Source organism: Peromyscus californicus, unplaced genomic scaffold, assembly GCF_007827085.1.
Source record: "Peromyscus californicus insignis strain IS unplaced genomic scaffold, ASM782708v3 Scaffold_8__1_contigs__length_139910024, whole genome shotgun sequence".
NCBI lineage: Eukaryota > Metazoa > Chordata > Mammalia > Rodentia > Cricetidae > Peromyscus > Peromyscus californicus.
The window spans coordinates 97,141,037-97,160,338 of NW_026294606.1; the positions used below are offsets into that span (position 1 = coordinate 97,141,037).

Genomic DNA, 19,302 nt, shown 5'->3' on the forward strand with positions numbered 1-19,302 from the left:
TGTGGCAACCGAGATGCCCAGTGTCACCTCCCCGCTGTCTTGGCTCTTTCGGCCTACGTCATCCAGAATTCTTCTGATGATCTTCCTTCCAAATGCTCTTCTGTCTACTGCAGATGCCCCCAAGCCTCCTGCAGAGGACACCTATCTATGCTTTGATGAATATGGGGGCACAGGGCGGCCCAGAAGATCAGCTGGAAAGTCACAAAAGGGTCTCAATGTAGAAACCCTCGTGGTGGCAGATGCAAAGATGGTGGAAAAACACGGCAAGGGTGATGTTACCACGTACATTCTCACAGTCATGAATATGGTAAGGAGCATCATCAAGAACCCTTGTGTGGGTGGAATGGCACACACTTAACCACAATTTTTTTAATTGTAAAATTGGAATGTTAAGAAAATCACTCTTGTAGATCCATGTATGTATCTGATAAAATCGAAGCGACACCCTTATCAATTTGTCTGATTGATTCTTTCCATGCAGGATTGTGTCTTTAAAAGATGCTATGTGGCTTTAATTGTCCCAACAGGTTTCTAGCTTGTTCAAAGATGGGACCATTGGAAGTGATATAAATATTGTGGTTGTGAGCCTAATCCTTTTGGAGCAAGAACCTGTAAGTGGCAAACTTCATTTATTCATTTGTTCTGCGGTAGAGGATGCATTTATTAAATACCTACTGTATACCAATGCATGAATCTCATATTTGAAAGTCTGCTAACCATCTCGTCAGGGCAAGGGCATTCTAATAAGGGTCACTGAGCTAAGTTACCACAAAACAATCCTTTATATACCAATCTAGATAATATATTCATAGATGTATCAACAGTTATATGTAAATATTAAATACATATATAACATTGTCAATATACAAAATGTAAATACTCGGTATAAATATGTAGTCCTTATGATAAAGGTGAATTTGGTCGTAGCTTTTTAGGGTTAGAAGGACTTCATAGGTCAAATACACTAACTAATACTAAGGTGGGCACATAAGTATATTTTGAGAATTTACCAGACAGAATCCATCATCAAATTCTTGTAGTAAGTCTATGGTCTCCCAAGCACCAATTTAGAAACAACAAAGAATAAACAAAGGGCCTTCAGCTGCCTTGAGTTGATTACGGTGAGGTGCATGACAGAGGAATTGGGGAAAGTGCAAAAAAAGAACATATCATAATGTGCTCAGTTGCACAGTACTCCCTGCTCTGCAGGGTTCTCATCTGTGAGCTCTATTTTCCTTTATGATCTCACCAATCAGACAGACAATTTTTCAAAGCCCCTGGGGCTTTTCCTCTTCAACTCTAACCCCAATAAAGAATGTGAAAAAAGAGAGCCAGAGACAAGGAAAGGAAAATGGATCTAATTACCCAGGTGTGTAGAGTTACAAAGGTTTGTGCTGTGTGAAGTTATCCTGGAATTTTAGAAAGATAGGGTGTGTGTTGTTTGGGAAACACTTGGACTGGTGTGCTAGTCACACACTGCTCAAGGATACTGAAGCCAGCAGCACCCTGATTCACTGACAGAATTATCATCTAAACATTTGACTTGACCTAAGTCATTGGTTTAGCCTAAACAAACCATTTTGATAAATGGTTATTTTAAGAATAGTTTCTGCCTTTCTTCTTCTTCTTATTTTTGTTTTTTTTTGGTTTTTTCGAGACAGGGTTTCTCTGTGTAGCTTTGCGCCTCTCCTGGCACTCACTTGGTAGCCCAGGCTGGCCTCGAACTCACAGAGATCCGCCTGGCTCTGCCTCCCGAGTGCTGGGATTAAAGACGTGAGCCACCACCACCCGGCCCTTTCTTCTTCTTTTATTTAATGTGTGGGTGTTTTGCTTGCATGTATATATCTGCATCATGGCACGAATGTACTGGTACCCACAGAGGCCAGGAAAGTGTGTTGGATCCTGCAGAATTGGGGTTATAGACAGTTGTGAGTCATGCCATGATAGGAATTGAACATGGGTCCTCTGGAAAAGCAGCCAGAGCTCCTAACATCTGAGCCATCTCTCCAGGCCTAATCTCTAGTAAATGGTTCTCCATTCAGTAAACTCACATTGTGTTATTGATTACTTGTAGCCTCTTAAGTACCAAACTTCACAGAGAAGTAAACTATGGATGCTATCTTTGTTATGCTTTATTGAAGAAATTATTGAACTTCCATATGAATAAATTTATCAAGATCAAAAATGCTTTTGATTCTAAAAATGTAGTTAGGTAGAAAGTGCATACTGAAAATTCAAGTTTACTTTAAAATTTATATTAACCTAAACCAGATTTTTTTTTTGGTAGCTCTTGGCTCAGTGGCTTTCTTCTACCGATAATTTCCCCTAGAAAGATGGTGCTTCTGCATTTGCTGTCACAGCCACAATGATTCAACCTTCTTCACTCTGGCAAAATCATCACTCTCTAATCTCTGTACCTTTCTCATAGGGAGGATTGCTGATCAACCACCACGCAGACCAGTCTCTAAATAGCTTCTGCCAGTGGCAGTCTGCGCTCGTGGGAAAGAATGGCAAGAGGCATGACCACGCCATCCTCCTTACGGGATTTGACATTTGTTCCTGGAAGAATGAACCATGTGACACACTAGGTATGGTATGCTGAGATGGCTGTGACATTACTAGACACTATTTTCCCCATGAGACCACTGTTACATAAACACACAACTATTGCCTGAGGTCATCATGTGGCACCTGGATATATTTAAGTCTTTAAATTGTGGAATGCTTCCTTGTACCATGGTGAATGTGTCCTGATTTATTGAATTCATTGTGGTATGGAGAGTCTGTATATCAATCAATTGGTGATTTTTCTTTATTGCCCCAATTGATGACCAATGAAGTAAGAGAAGTCATTTGATTAAACACAGTTTAGGGCATTCTCTTAGCACCATGACCATGTAACTGCAAAGCTGAAGAAATACTGTTGAATGGCATCATACTTCACTGTGTCATTGGTTATCAGTGTCTTCTTTAGCAAGTTCTTTGACTTGGAAGGACTCTGTTCTCCCATTTTTGCACAAGACATTCAGCACAAGAACAGTATCTTTTACATGCTTGCTGTATTTCCAAGCTGATTCAGTTGCTTATAGCAGGAACTGGACCTTTGGTTTTGGATGAATTGGGTTATTTGGGTCAAAGTCTGCCAACTTTTGCTGTAGAGGGTCCTGTAGTAAATATACTATGCTCTGCAGAGTGGGAACTACTAACATCTGCTGTGTTAGTGGGAAACCAGTCACAGACAGGCATAAACCAATGAGTGAGGCTCTGTCTAATGAAGTTATACTAAGGAGACAACCGCAGACAAAAGCATAAACAAAGGCTTGAAAACAGCAAACATGCCACCAGGAATCAATCCCTGATCTGCTCCATAGGTCACTCTCTTTAAGAATCATGTTGTACAGGCTTAAACACTCACATATGCCTTGTGAATATCCAAGTCCAGGACTATGCTGCCTAAAGCAAATGATTCACCTTCCTGAGTCTCATATACCTAATTTAAAACTTATACACACACAAAGGGAAATATTACATATACAGTGCAATTTAGGGTATTGAGAAAACACCATATATCAGAAAACATAGACCTTACATGTCCAGATCTTAAATAGGTAAGACTGAGAGCAAGGCTGGAAATAGACAGCTAGACACCTAAAGATCAAGTCAGCTTCACTGACAGCCGCACAATAACCAAGTACCCCTCCCTTATCTAGCATCTCTGTGAACTCTTATCACCTAGCCTACGTGCTTGCTCCCTTACCTCTGTCATGTGGCATAACTAAAACATTAGTTAAGTAATGATGTTTCCATGACACATATGTGCCTGCATATTAGACTTCCTGGATGATCTCATGGCTTGACATGGAGGTGGGTGCAGCCAGTTCACAAGTATGTATTTAACTCTATATGGCTACCAACCCTTGTTCTAATGGTTGTTAGATCTCCAAGTTGGGAAGAAGAAATTCTTCTGCTATAAGGTTGATCAACATAGAACCAAGAAATGATGGGAATGATTGTGTAACTGTTCTTACAGGGAGGTAACTTTGGAGAATGGGACACTTGTCACATTGTGAATGTGAGAAAGTGAATTTGATCTGTACATGTTACCTGGGCATGCTTATGTTTTTTGCTTCAGAGAAAGATCAGAAAAGAATTGGAAAGTATATTCCACACTTAGACTGTAAGGCCACTCTTAAGTTAACATTATACATTGGTGTAACTGTCAGTATATTAAATTTCTCTGACTCTAATCATAAGCTTAGTCAAGTCATATAAATTTCTGTGACAATAAAAACATTCAATATTCTTCTGCAAAAACCTTAAATGTGTTAATCCATTAAACTGTATATGTATATACCAAATTACTGTTAATATTTAAAATTGATCTTTTAATAGGATTTGCCCCAATCAGTGGAATGTGCAGTAAGTACCGAAGCTGTACCATCAATGAAGACACAGGACTTGGCCTTGCCTTCACCATTGCTCATGAGTCAGGGCACAAGTGAGTGGCTTCCCAATTCACTACTTTCTATGGAAACTGGCTAAGTAATTCTTTGGCCTTCGGTCTTAGTTAGGTTTCTATTGCTGTGTAGAGACACCATGACCACAGCAACTTTTATAAAGGAAACATTTCGTTGTGGTAGCTTGCTTACAGTTCAGAGGTTCAGTCCATCATGGCACGGAGCATGGTGGCATGCAGGCAGATGTAGGGCTGGAGCTGAGTGCTTATATCTTGATTCAAAGGTGCCCGGAAGTCAACTGACTCACTGGGTGATATCCTGAGCATAAGAAACCTCAAAACCTACCCTCACAGTGACACACTTCCTCTAACAAGGCTATACCCACTCCAGCAAAGCCACACCTTTTTATAGTGCCACTCCCTACTGGATTATGGGGGCCAAATACATTCAAACTACCACACTTCCTCTAATGGTTATTATTGATCTAATCAAACACATAGAATTCATTTTGTATAAAGCTTCAAATTGTGGATTCCAAAATGGCTTGGGGATGAGGAGATGGCTCAGTTGCTAAACTTTTTGCCACACAAGCAAAAGGACATGTGTTTGATCCAAATAACACACACAAATTAAAAGCCAAGTATGATGGGGCATGCTTGTAATCCAAGTGTCTTAGTCACTGTTCTATTGCTGTGAAGATGCCACAGCCAACGCAACTATAAAGGAAAGTATTTAGTTGGGGGCTTGCTTACAGAGGCTAAGTCCATGATCACTATGGTAGGGAGCATGGTAGCAGGCAGACATGGCCCAGGAGCAGTAGCTGAGAGCTTAGATTCTGATAAGCAAGCTAAAGTCAGAGGGAGAACAAGACTGGGTTGTGGCCTTTTGAAATTTCAAAGCCCAGTGACAAACCTCCTCCAAAAGGCCACACCTCTTAATCCTTCCCAAATAGTTCCACAAATTGGGCACCAAACATTCAAATATATGAGCCCATGGGGGCATTTCTCATTCAAACTACCATACCCAGTAATATGGAGACATTTTCCTAACCCTAATGCTAACCCTAACCTTAACCCTAACCAGCATCTCCTTGGCAGTCACTGACTAGACATCCTAGCCTCCTTAGCAAATTCTAGGACAGTGATAGATATTGCCTCAAAGAAAAAAATAAAATAAAACAAATTTAAAAAAATGTGAACAGTGCCTGAAAACAGTGATACTGGAGGTTGTCTTCTGACCTCCTTCATATGTGCATACACACACACACACACACACACACACACACACACACACACACACACCAGTTCAGTAAGCACTAGTCATTGATGTCTGTCTTTTCATGTTATATATTACATCTTTTAAGATTTCAGGTTTGCACATGGGCTGCCCATTACTTCCCTGGTTCTCTTGACTTCTGGTGTTGATTTTCATTTGGGTTTTGCTTTGGTTAAGATACTTTAAGCTCATTCTGCTTTTTCCCTTTGTGTAGTGAGCACATTCACTGCCACTGAATCATATCCTTCCCCTCATTTTTAACTTTCATTATGTGGCAACAATCTCTCAGTACATTTCCCTGGCTGGCCTTGAACTTGTGACCTTCCTGCCTTAGCCTCCCAAGTAGTGGGATTCCAGGCCTATGCTACCCACCATCCAGAACCGCTCATTCTTCATACAAAACAAACTGATCATGGTAACATGTGAATCCACCTGCCTAGGGCAGTGATATACTGAATTCAGTTTTCAAACTACAGGCTATGAAAACTTTAAACAGTCTTGCTTATGAGTAAAAGTTATCTGAAACCAAAATCCAACATCTTGGTTGAGGAAAACAAGTCATAGTCTTTAGATAGGGTGGGAGAGAGGTATCTGGTAAGAGAAGAATGAACGTTGGGATTGGTGAGATAGCTTAGTAAGGCTTTTGCTGTGCAAGCTTGAAGATCTGAGTTCAATCCCCTAGGTGTGGGAGTGCATGCTGGTAATACTAGGGCCGAGGGAGGCAGAAGCGAGAAGATCGCTGAGGCTCTGTGACTGCCGAGGCCAGTTCTTGAGTTGTAGGCCACTGAGAGACTCCACCTCAAAAACCAAAGGTGACTAGCACCTGAGGAGCCATAACAGAGATGAACTTCTGGGTTTCACATGTATGTGCACACAAACGTGTGTGTGCCTATATGAACACACACAATGAAGAGATGTGAAATGCATTCTCAAGATGAGACCTTGGTATGTGGTCCTTTTGACATGAAACTGCTGAAGCAGATGGCTGCTGAGATTTGGGGAGGACTTTTGAAATGTGCAGGGGAAAAAAAAATATCTTCCAAAAGCCTACTAAATAAAAGTACTTTTGAAAATGTAAAAATTTGAAATTCAAAATTGAGTTCAAATTGAGTTTTCTTTTGCTCTAAAAAATTTCTAAGGAGGCTCTAGTTAAGCATCTCTCCCTCCTTGCACAATAGCTTTAATCTCTCTGTAACTCACTGGCTCTTCTGGAACTCTTGCTTTTGTTCAAGGGGCTTTAGCGTGTTTAAAAGAATGCCTCCCAACCAAACTCCCTCAGCTCCCTGCTTAGGCAGAAAGAGCTGAATTTGGCAAAGCTGAGAATACAAAAGTGCTTTTGCCAAGTGTCTTAAGATTGATAATTTTGCTTTTGTTAGCAGTCACCTGTAAATTCCAACAAGTTCACTGATAACCATTGGGTATACAGCCACCCTCCACTTGCTTGATAAGCTGGAAAGAATGATAGAAAAGAAATGGCTAGATTGTAGGCACAGCTCACAGCAACACCCTATCTATGGGCATAACAACCTCATTTGTTAGAGCCTGCCTTCAAAAGATAGCTATATAATATGATACTTCCCCCATAGAAACCATACCTGCTTATACAAATGTATTCTTTTTTTTTGTTTGTTTTTTGTTTTTTGTTTTTTGTTTTTTGAGACAGGGTTTCTCTGTGTAGCTTTGCGCCTTTCCTGGATCTCACTTTGTAGACCAGGCTGGCCTCGAACTCACAGAGATCCGCCTGCCTCTGCCTCCCGAGTGCTTGGATTAAAGGCGTGCGCCACCACTATTCTTAAGAGGCAGATTTTATTTCTTTAAATAATCAGATTGGGAACAATTTAAATTCATGATAAATTCATATAAACATCTCTTTCTGCCTTGCCTCTTCTGTAAGAAAGTCACAAAACATGCTTTGTTTCCCGAATCTTTTCCAAAGATGATCACAGAAGCGTACCGTACCTGTTTCTATGACCATTTGAGATGGCGTGTTTGTGCTGCATGCTAAGAGATGGCAGATTATCTAGGAAGAGTGTACATGATCGTCAGGGAATTGGAAAGAGGGCAAGAAAGTTACAGGCCGTTGTGAGCTCCCTCATGACAGGAGTGTGGAGAAACACACTTGAGTCCTCTGCAAGAGCAGCAAGCGTTCCTAAACACTTAGCTATCTTTCCAGCCCAACACACAATGCGTTTAAAAGAGATCATCACTGCTTATCTTCCTTCTGCAAAGGAATTGTTCTAATGTCGTAGAAAGAACGGTGTCCAGAAATTGTGAAGTCCTGTTTTCCTTCCATGTGTTCTGAACAGAGTTTTCATCATTCCCTTGTGAAGATCTTTATTTTTATGAGGGTATTCAATTATCAACTGAATTGATGAGTTTAGCTAATTGTCTGGTCATCACTGGAAGGAAGATTTATATCATGTTAGCTTTATAAATAAATATCAATGTAGGGCTTATAATTACCTTCAGTCTGTCTCTACCTCCTCCTCATTCTCAACTTCTGTGCCATAGCTCCAGGATTAGTGACAGGAAAATAAATCAGCTATTTTGAATTTTTAAAAGTTGGCTATCTAAGATTTAGGTTAGTTAAGAAATCTTTTAAACATTTATTATTTGTTTGTTTGTTTGTTATCGTGTGTGTGTGTGTGTGTGTGTGTGTGTGTGTGTGTGTGTGTGTGTGTTTTCTAGCAGTCAGTTCCTTCCTTCCATCATGTACATTCTAGGGATTGAACTCAAGCAGACAAGTTTGGCCTCAAGTGTTTTTAACTCCTGAGCCACCTTACTGACATAACCAAAGAAATCTTGATCAAGATTTCCTAGCCTTTTTGTATAGAGCACATACACCATTTTTTGATTTTGTAACTAATAACAATGTCTTTAGCATTCTTCAAGTTTTTCTGCAGAAAACTTGCAGTAGTTTATAGTAACTCATTCTTGTCACTGATTCTTTCCCCACCTGGCTCTGCTGAGTCTCCGTGCATTTTTCACATTTTTCTGGTGGTAACCCGGAAGATGAGTTCTCAGAAGGTGGTTTTCCTTTCTGTTTCAGCTTTGGCATGGTTCATGATGGCGAAGGCAACCCCTGTAGGAAGGCGGAAGGCAACATCATGTCACCCACACTGACTGGAAACAATGGGGTGTTTTCATGGTCTTCCTGCAGCCGACAGTATCTCAAGAAATTCCTCAGGTAAATGGATAAAATCCCAGGGGTTGTGCCCAGCTCCCATCTCAGTGTTCAGTAGGTGTGAAAACAGATGTTCAAGGCAGACCTGGTGGGATGGATTAGTCATTGTGACTATTTGGGAGGCTGAGATAGAATGATTGAAAGGTAGTGGTCTACCTGGACTACAGAGTAAGTTCAGGGCCAGCCTGAAAAATAAAAAGTAAAAAGGAAGCCTACAGATACCACTCATCAGTAGAGCGCTTGCCTAGCATACATGAAGCACCAGGTTTAACCTCTAGTACCAAACAATCAAATGAACCAAACATCAAATAATTCATGGGCATGTCTTTTGGTATCTCAATAAAGAGAAAGACTAAAAATTCCTATTATGATGACATTGATAATGATAATGATATGGTTGTTGAAAATCTACTGAAGACCTATTACTGTGCTAGATCTCCTCCACATGTTGCCTTCCTGAGCTGGTAAGATAGCCCAGTAGGTGAAGGCACCTGTGATCAAGCATGACTACTTGAACTCCAGCCTGGGGACCCCCAAGAGACCACGGATTCTGCAAGTTGTCCTCTGACCTGCACACTCACATTGTGACCTCCGAGTGCTTGCACGCATGTACATGCGTACACACAGGCACACACAAATAAATTTTAAATGTATTAAAAATTAAATATGTGTATCCTGTCCTCTGAGCAATCCTATTTCTATCTGCAGTCTAGAGTTGAAATTGAGTCTCTGAGGGGTAGCTGTGATGTTTAAAGTATGATAGCTGCAGAGTTGTAGGCATAAGATTCACACTTAGATCCATTCTGACCCCGAGATCTAAAATTCACAACTTATCTCTCTTTTTTTTTTTTAACTTCTAAGATTCCTGGATGTATAGCCTTTTTACTATGACTACTTACTTTAATCTAATCCACCAGTTTTTAGGACTTAGGAGAGCCCAGTATTTGATTTATATTTTAAAAATGAACCCAGGGCTGGAGACATGGCTCAGCAATTAATAGTGATTGCTACTCTCGCTGAGGACCTGAGTTTGGTTCTCGGCACCCATGTTGGATGGCTCACAAATACCTGTTGCTCCAGCTCTTGGGACCTGACATCTTTTTCTGACTCATGCAAGTACCCACACACAGAGACACACACACTTGAGTGAAAAATAATAGTAAGTCTTTATAAAAGAACTCAATGCTTAATGGCATGCATGTATCTATATCACTTTAGTCCATGTTACTCACATGGACACTTGGGTTCTGATTTCTCCCTTTGACCAGATATTAGTGAAGTTTCATTACAAATTGATGTTCCAGATATGTTCACACCTATGCTACAGTATATTAGTTGGAAATATTCACAGGATTATCAAGATACGTCAACAAGAAAGATTAAATGTGCGCATGTGTAGCTGACTGATGCCTAAAACATAGTAAAAAAAACCTGATAGATGTTTGCTAATTTATCATAAGCCATGCCCCCATATATTTTCATATTAATTTTAAATTCATTGTTTGGGGATTGACATTGCCCTTTCTACTTCTTGTAAGGAAGTAATCAATAAATACTATAAATTGAGACCTCCATGTGGATTGAATTTCCATCATGAAGTTGCTATAGTTCAGGGCTTTGGGTGGTAATGGTAGCTATAGAAGAATTGGCATTACCTTCTCTGCTATGGTAAGTACATTACATCTTCTTATTTGAGCCAAATAACAATCCTTATGGGAGTCATCATAATTAAAGAGGTTTATGAGAGTTATAAAAGTCATTATGGATGCATGGTTGATAGTACCTCCATGTCTGACTCCAAAGTTGCGTTTAATATCACATACTAACTAACCTCTTAATGGCAGCATAATTTGATTATATAAGTAAATGGGGATAAGGTGATTTTTTAAAAAATACCCATACCATGTTCTCAACACATCTCACTCAGGTATCCCTCAGGGAAGCTTTTATGCCTTATGCCCCTGATTCTAAAGTTCATTTTATGGGGTGGTTTTATTTTTACACAAGGCCTCCTGTGTGTGCCTAGGCTGGCGTTGAACATCTCACGTAGTAGAAGATGACTGTGAACTCCTGAGGCTCTTGCTTCTACTTCCTAAGTGCTAGGGTTCTTCTAGGCCTGAAACAGTACACCTAGAACCTCATGATTCTTTGGATATAACTTTGTTTATAAAGTTTATTTGCGACAAAGTACATCTTTATTTCTTCTTGATCCTATCTTTAAGAAGCACGGTATCATTTAAACCCCATGAGGACAGATATCCTCTGTACATGAGCCATTTTGTGCTTTAGTGTCTTAAGCTGATGCCTGCCCCACAGTAGGCTCTCAGTAAAAATGTCCAATGTTGTTGAATGGGACTGTAGAAGAGAGATTTTACTTATATTTACACTTCCTGTCTCCTACCCAATTCTAATGCACATTGGTTAGATGGCCAGAACTTCCAGCTCCCTATAAAACCCTTTATGACTGTATGCATTCCAGCCTTTTAGATGGGACTCAGTCTTTGCAATAAAATGTACTTTTTAACTCTAAACACATGCCTGTTTCTCTAAGCACATTCTATGTTTCTTTGCATGACTGCACTCGCAGAGGTACAGTTTTAAATGGAAAGGTCACAGATGAACAGGGCTGTTAATAAGGATGTGTTATCAATGTAGTACACCACAGGCTGGCTGTCTGGTGGATGAGCCCAAGCAAACAGGACAGTATAAATATCCGGACAAACTCCCAGGACAGATTTATGATGCCGACACACAGTGTAAGTGGCAATTTGGAGCGAAAGCCAAGCTGTGCAGCCTTGGGGTTATGAAGGTATGTTTCCTCATGATTTCTAACTTGCATTAAGGATGTGCCATGTGCCTGTGTACCTACCAAAAGGATAAACATTTGGTTTGCTGAGGCCAAAGGTTAGCATCTGGGTTATCTCTAAAATGTCATTTGTTTGGCATGATAATTAAGTGGTAATTTTCCTGTCAATGAATTATCCAGGCTTATCCCCCTTAGACTATGCATGCCTGGTTTAAATACCAGTTGTCTGCGTCCTTGGAAGAAAATTCCCCACTTCTTACATGCGGGCTTTATTCCTTGAAGCAAAGCTGAGAATGATCATTCGGGCTAATCATGGATTCGTTGTCTTCATGTGCTTTTAAAGTGATGTGCTTAAAATCACCATTACATTAATTAACACCACGTGCCTTTCATCATGCAAGAAAACTATTACAGCAGACACTCTCCTTGATACCAGAAAGTTGACAGTCTCTAATATTCCTAGCATGCTTTTTGCATTGACTCCTGGAAGCAAGATTACAGCAAAGATCAGTGAGAAAATACATCTCAGTGTGTAGAAATAAGAGAGGCCTTGTGCTCTGTCGAAAAAATGCATTCCTGACAACATTGCAGTCCCAACACAAATAAAATGTCCCATACTTTTAAAGTTAGTTTATTCCCAGTGTCCAGTGGAAATGTTGAAGTCTTGGGTACTTGGACTCATGAGAAATAGGAAAGTTGGGAGCTTCTCCTTTCCCTCACTACTTCCATCTCTCCCCCCTCCTCCCCCAATTGCTCCTTCTTCATCACCACCAGCAGCAACACACGTCGGCAGCAATGCTTCCGTCCTGATTACCGCCACCATCATTCCCAGCAGTTTTGCATGACCCTCTGTCCTACATGAGACATTCCACTGAAAGATTTATTGTATTTGACCTCCATCTTCAAAAACACTTTGAAGTAAAAGTTATTGCCCCCCTTCACCTACATCCCAGAGAAGGTATCCAGCTTGCCCAAAGCCACAGAACTCTTAAATGATGAAATCTAAACAAAGCAAATCACCCACATGGAAGTTAAGCCTCTGCCTCCCCTTTGTTGGATACCAGTTTCCCTTAATCTAACAGTCCAACAGCCACTGTCGTGACTTGTGTGGTATCTCTGTAGTTTTAAGCACATACTGCTTTTCATTAAGTCAGCTCACCTACAAAATAGAAGTCCATTCTGGAGAAATGATATCTATCTAGTCACTGGCTCAATATGGAGCTATATAAGTTAATGTAACTTAAAAGCATTACTACTAAAAAGCCAATCCACAGCTTTATCCTTTGGGCATATCCTTCATGACACATGGATGTTATATTATGTATTATAGGTTTTTTAAAGTGAGCAAATTTGCCTATTAAACCACAGCAGTAGGTAGAATAACCCGTTCACTGAGGAGAATCTCCTAAGCATGCCCTTTGCTCACTTTATTCCGACATCACTAGCTGTCTCAATCATCGAATATGTGCACATTGTAAGCACAGAGCGCATAATAAGTATGGTTTCCTTTAGAAATACAAAGGAGTTCCTGAATGAGTCCATTCCACAGGGATCATGCCTGGTCTGTGTCAGGCAGTGAGCAGGGCGTCAGTACCCTGCCGTAATCATTTTCTGGTGCCACATCATATTTTTAAAAGATGGTATCTCAGCCTTAGTTGACCCTGGAAAGCATAGTGAAGGGAACTGAAAATTCTAAATGAAAAGAACTGAAATGATGAACAGCTCAGGGATGTCTGGGTGTCTGGGAGGGGAGCTAGGGAGTCTGGACTAACAGAGAGATGGTTTAAGATGCCAGTGGATGGAGAAGGTGAGATTGATTGATGGCTCCTGAGTGTGGGCTTGTTTTTCCTTTGAACTAGCTTTTGGTATTTTTCTAATATTGTTTACAACCTAAATCATGGACATATCAAAATAAAAGATATTTTCTGAACAATGGAATCCCATTTTTAATTTTTTTATTTATCTTTCAGGCCTTTATTGTGCTGTCATTATTTTCCTTTTCTGCCTTTTCCCTTCAGTTTTCATTAACTTCTCTCCCTGTCATTCCTCCTAGAAAGTCAGGCTTACCTGGTAGTTAAAAGCATGCATGCAGGGCTGGAGAGATGGTTCAGGGGTTAAGAGTGTGTCCTGCTTTTCCAGAGGACCCAAGTTCAATTCCCGAACCTGCACTGGGCTCCTTATAACTTCCTGTAACTCTAGCTCCACAGAATCTGACAGCCTCTCTGGCCTCTGGAAGAACATACACTCATATACCAACACACACTTGCATGCACACATGCACACTCTGTGCCTTTAGGAGTTAGGCAGACCTGGTTAGAGTCTTATTCCAACTTTGCCTAGATTCTTGATGATTGGGCCTCCCTTGACCTATGTGTCCACACCCATAAGGAGAAGGTATTAGTTCTTCCCTGGCTAATTTGTGAGGATTGTTCTCTGGGTCCAGTAGCATCCTTCTGCATATGAGAGTTCCTCTTGACCTCTTCCTTACACGTTCAGCATCACTGCCACCAGAACTGGACTTCTTCACAGAGGCAGAGGTGTCTGAGATGATTTTTTTTTTTATGTGTGCCCACTCTCCTTCTTCTCCCAGCCTCAAATTTCACTTGCATAGCAAATAACACTGTTCTCTGTTCCTTCCCACAGTATTTGTATGGTCAGTCTGAGGGCTGTAACGAAAATTCTGAAGCAAAGCTGCATATGGAAAAAAGAGGTTGCTTTAGGCAACAGTTTAGGAGGTTATTCATGGGTGTTGCACTGATGTTGACTAGCTCTAGTGAGGGTTTTCCTAACTGTGTCACAATGTGGATGATGTCCATGGCTAGAGCATACATGAACGAAAATAATCTCACTGCAAGTGTTAAGCTGGAAAAAGAGATAGTGGAGCCATGCCCCCAGGGTGGTTTTATCCTGTCCCTACTCAGATGAGAACTAACCAGAGTTGACAGGTGAAATACCTTAATCCTTGTTGTATGAAATTTCCTGGGGAGACATAAACACATTTCTCTGCCCCCCTCCCTCAGATAGGACACTAACAACGGATCAAGGAGACCATGCACTCAAGTCCAGCTTAGTGAACCATTGAGTTTTTTAGGTTTCCTTACAGGCACATGAATGATTCAGAAACAGGGGTATCACACAACTGCCCACCTAGCATGAGTGTTCACTTGAGAAAGCTTCATCCCATCCCTAGAGCTCTCTGAGTACCTTGGAGGCAGCTTGGACAGTTGAAGAATCTCAATTGGTTATTGCTTGTGTAACCTTGGAAAAGGGCCTATGGATCTCCCAGAAAAGTATGAGTTTCCTGTAGTTCCTGACTCTTAAGAGCCTCCCTCCAGGAGAGAGTGTTTCCATCAGAAGGAAAGAGCAGCATAGTAACCCCTGTCAAGGACACTCCTTCACTCGCCTAGAATCTTCCCACTAGACCCCATTTGATAACGATGCCGCTGCCCGACATTAACACACTGAAGACTAAGTTCCCAACATATGGGTGCTGGAGGTTCAAATCACACCCAGGGCAGAGCAGTGTTCGTGAAAATGCGTTAGTAATCTGACTTAGGGTTCCATGCCATTTAGATAGACCTAAAAGAGAGTTACCTCGCTAGCAACTGATGAGAAAAACATTCATTCAATGACTATACACTTAAAAATAAATAGTTCCTGCCTAACCAACCTAATTTGATGATGTTTGTTGGGAGATCTGAAGCATGGCACAGGAGCCAATTGATGTTTGTATGCTGGTACCTTTCCTGTATTGAACATGAGTAGGACAAAGGGGATAGATACCTCAGAGTTGATTTCAGCTCAGTATCCCCCATTACCGTCACATAGCTGGGGCTCAGGCATCCATGTTGATTGGCCCATTGAGAGAATTTGAAGCCAAATAGAAATTTGGGGGAAGATATTTGAATACTAGTGAATGTTTTAGTGCCCATCATTTCAGAGAGCATTTCTCCCAGAAGGCGTTAGGATATGGGTGTATTTTTCTCTACGGATTTGACATTGGACTTAAAGAAGAGAGAATAAATAGAAAGCTTCTAGAAGCTTCTCTGTAATATATCACATCATCTTTCAATTTTTATTACCTTTCCCCAAAAGTCTACATCCCAGTTATATCATGCCCTTATACAGCTTCAAATATTCTATTTAATATTTACTTTCTTGCATGTACAAGCCCTTGTCTATGGATTTCCCATTCTAAAATACTGCATAGCCTTCTGTATGACAAACATGTAATCATTCTGTACTGTTAAAGATGTGGCCCGAGAGTTACCTCTCTTTCCCCCCAAGGACATTTAAACAGTCCTTCCTCTGGGTTCCATCTTATGTATCATTAAGGACTTGTGATTAGAAAATTTCTTAATAAAGAGAAATGAAAAAAAAAGAAATATTTAGGAAACATCTCCTTTAAAAAAAAAGAATTTGTGATTCCACATTGTGACTATCTATGCATATTTCTTGGCCCAGTTCATGTAAAATCTGCTTAACTATTTGTCTGACATAACAGTATATCCTTTGTAGTTAATTATTGGCCTTGTAACAATGGCTTCTGTTCAGTGTTTTAGGCATTCCCATTTTCGTAAAGTAGATTTTGCCCTCCTCCTCCCTCTCATCCTTCCCTTGGGGAATCATGGGTGATTTATGTGATAGGGCACCTCAGGCTGGAGAGATGGCTCAGTGGATAAAGTTTGAGAACCAGACTTGGATCCTCAGCACCCACTTAAAATCCAGGTTGTTGAGCATGGCAGCTAGCTTGTAATCCCACAGCTCAGAAGGCAGGACAGGGGATCTTTGGGTAAGCCGGTAGAACCAGTGGACCTTGTCTCAATTAATAAGTGGATTGGGGAAGATGCCCAACATGGACCTTTGGCCTCTAAATGCATATGCACACACATGCCCCTCCACATTTAAACATGCATACACACTTATGCATATCAGACACACATGTGCATGCAAAAAGAGATGCCATCTGGGTGTGCACACCACATTATATTCCCAGCATGGCCTGTCTTTGTGCTGTTTGACTAAAGGACCCACATTTCTCTAACAATCTTCTAAAGATACCTTGCCTCCAATAGAGACTATGGCTTTCCCCTCTATCTGCAAAAGGGGAGGCGCAGTTAGTGTAATACTGTACAGACTGTGTTAGCAGAACACTTGGGCCACAGATTCAGCCATAGCCCAATTCTTCTTTGTATGTAATTTTGTTTTTTTCTGGGTCTCTCTTTGTCTGACTCCAGTGTCCCGTTAAGCTACTGGTGAAAAATACATGACCTTATTGATTGTTTCCTTTGAACTCAACAGTAAGGAAATAGGAGTTAAATAATCTAAAATCACATATAGAGCACTAATAGAAAAGAAAACAGTAAGGCCCAGGCTTCTGAGTCAACATGGATTGAATTCTTGATTGTATATTTTTGAATGAACTCTTTGAACACGGAGGAAAGATACCATTGATTTATGTAGAAATGACTATATATCTTCATACACATATTTTTACCCTTGAATTCAGTAAATCCTCTCCAAGTGTTCTGTCTGACAGAAATCATAGAGATAGTTAGGACAAAAATGACTTATTCAGTAGTGTTCTTAGCTAAAGCTTGGTTGACAAGAGTTAAAGACTAGAGGCAACCTTCAGAATGATCTTTAGACAATGACAAGACAAAATAAAACAGTGTATTTATTTCATTAAAAAATAACTATACGTGAAAACATGGAGAACTAAAAGCTACATGTTGAAAAATGCCATGAGTCCATTTGATACAATCCCACTGTCCAAATGTAAGGAAAAGCATGAAAGGTGGCAGATGTCAGAATGATTGCCTCCAAGATCGGTATTTCAGAGGGTGACACTAACGTCCTGTTTTGATTGTGGTGGTGTCTACAGTGGTGTATATATTTTGTCAGAGCTTTGAGAACCATATGCTTACAATGGGTGCATATTATTGCAAATTACACCTCAGCAAACCTGATTCTTAAAGTGATGCCAATGACATGGTCTGGTGGTTGTTGCTTTTTAATTACTGCTTCCACTTAAAAGCTTGGGCAGTGAGATTAAACACAAGGTGTTTCAGCTCTAACCTAGGAGAGATTTACTGCTGAGAGCACTTGAGTATTCATCCGACATTCCCTGAGTCTCATTTTTCCCATTGCACATTAAAGAGAACAATTGTGGAGTCAATCAAATAATGGTAATGAGGGAAAACTCTTAGCGAGGGAGTAGGATTTTTGTTTCTTTTTTCTTTTCTTTTCTTTTCTTTTCAATACTGGATTGAATCTAGAGCCTCTTCATGCTTGATAAGAGCTCTCCCTTGGAAGTGTATCCCAGCAGTGCCCCTTTTCATTATGTTTTTTAGACTATTTTGTCAGAGTCTCATGCATTTTTGGAGATAGAGTCTCACTATATGGACTAGGGGGTCCTAAAACTAGGTAGGCCAGGCTGACCTCAAACTCACAGAGCTCTACCTGCCTCTGCCTCTTGAGTGCTAGGATTAGTGTGTCTTAGTTGAAGACTCCTCTTAAGAATTGCAGACTACTTACTACTAGTGAGGATGTTATCTAATTATAAAGTCAGTCATTTTAATTCATATATTGACTTGTAAAAAAATATTTATTAAAGTGTGCCTGATACCCTGCCCTTGTAGCAGTGACACTGTGTTAGGAAGGAGGATGATACATGGAAAATATTTTAAACAAACATTATTGGCGAAATGACTTTGGGATAAATAGGTTAAAGGTTGATTGCACGGTAGCTAATTAAATTTTAATTAGTAATGCTGGCATGTTGCTAAGTGGTAGAGCATTTGTCTAGCATGTGTGAAGCCCTGACATACACATACCAACACAAACTCACATACATGCATACACACACACACACACACACACACACACACACACACACACACACACACACACACGAGTTCTCAAAGGGAACTTTCGGAAATAAAAAATGAGTCACTGTTAGGTATCCAGGTCGCTGGAGATATAGATAGAACAAGATGTGCAAAGGCTTGTGTTTGGAGCAACCTGGAGGTGCTTTCAGAGGGCTGCACCAGTGTGGATAGAGCAGCTGTAAGCAGGTGTGTGGTTAGTTTTAACTCTCAACTTGATACAACCTAGAATCATCTGGGGAAGGGAGTCTTAATAAGGAATTATCTAGATCTGATTAACCTGTGGGAATGTCTATGGAGTATTATCTTGATTGTTAATTGATATAGGAAAACAGCCCACTGTGGGGAGCACCATTCCCGAGTTGGGGTCTGATCAGTATAAGAGAGGAGAAAGCCAGCTTGAGGGTAAGCAAACAATTATCCATTCATTGATTATTTCCATGATCTGACCATGGATGTGATATGACTAGCTGCTTCAAGGTCTTGATATGCTAGGGTGAACTGTAACCTGGAATTGTTATTTGCAATTCAGCTTTCCTCCTCTAAGTTAGGAGTTTTATCACAGTCAAGGAAATAAAACCATAATAGCAAGAGTTAACCTGTAAGAGATGAGAGCAGAGGGATAAAAAGGATTCAGTGACTGGCTTGGAAGGGGCCAAGAAGGACCCTGGATTTACCCTGAGCCAAGTGAGA

At 40.5% G+C, this 19,302-nt stretch overlaps 1 protein-coding gene across 2 annotated transcripts in view; it reads left to right on the forward strand.

Annotated features, from left to right (window-relative positions):
• The window catches only part of Adamts18 (ADAM metallopeptidase with thrombospondin type 1 motif 18), a 149,706-nt gene that overhangs the window by 69,224 nt on the left and 61,180 nt on the right, over positions 1-19,302 (forward strand). For both annotated transcript variants that reach the window (XM_052728758.1, XM_052728759.1), the window contains 6 exons: positions 114-307; positions 528-611; positions 2,429-2,588; positions 4,393-4,498; positions 8,782-8,919; positions 11,572-11,725. In XM_052728758.1, the coding sequence (XP_052584718.1) occupies positions 114-307; positions 528-611; positions 2,429-2,588; positions 4,393-4,498; positions 8,782-8,919; positions 11,572-11,725 (836 nt within the window). The remainder of the gene's footprint in view (positions 1-113; positions 308-527; positions 612-2,428; positions 2,589-4,392; positions 4,499-8,781; positions 8,920-11,571; positions 11,726-19,302) is intronic.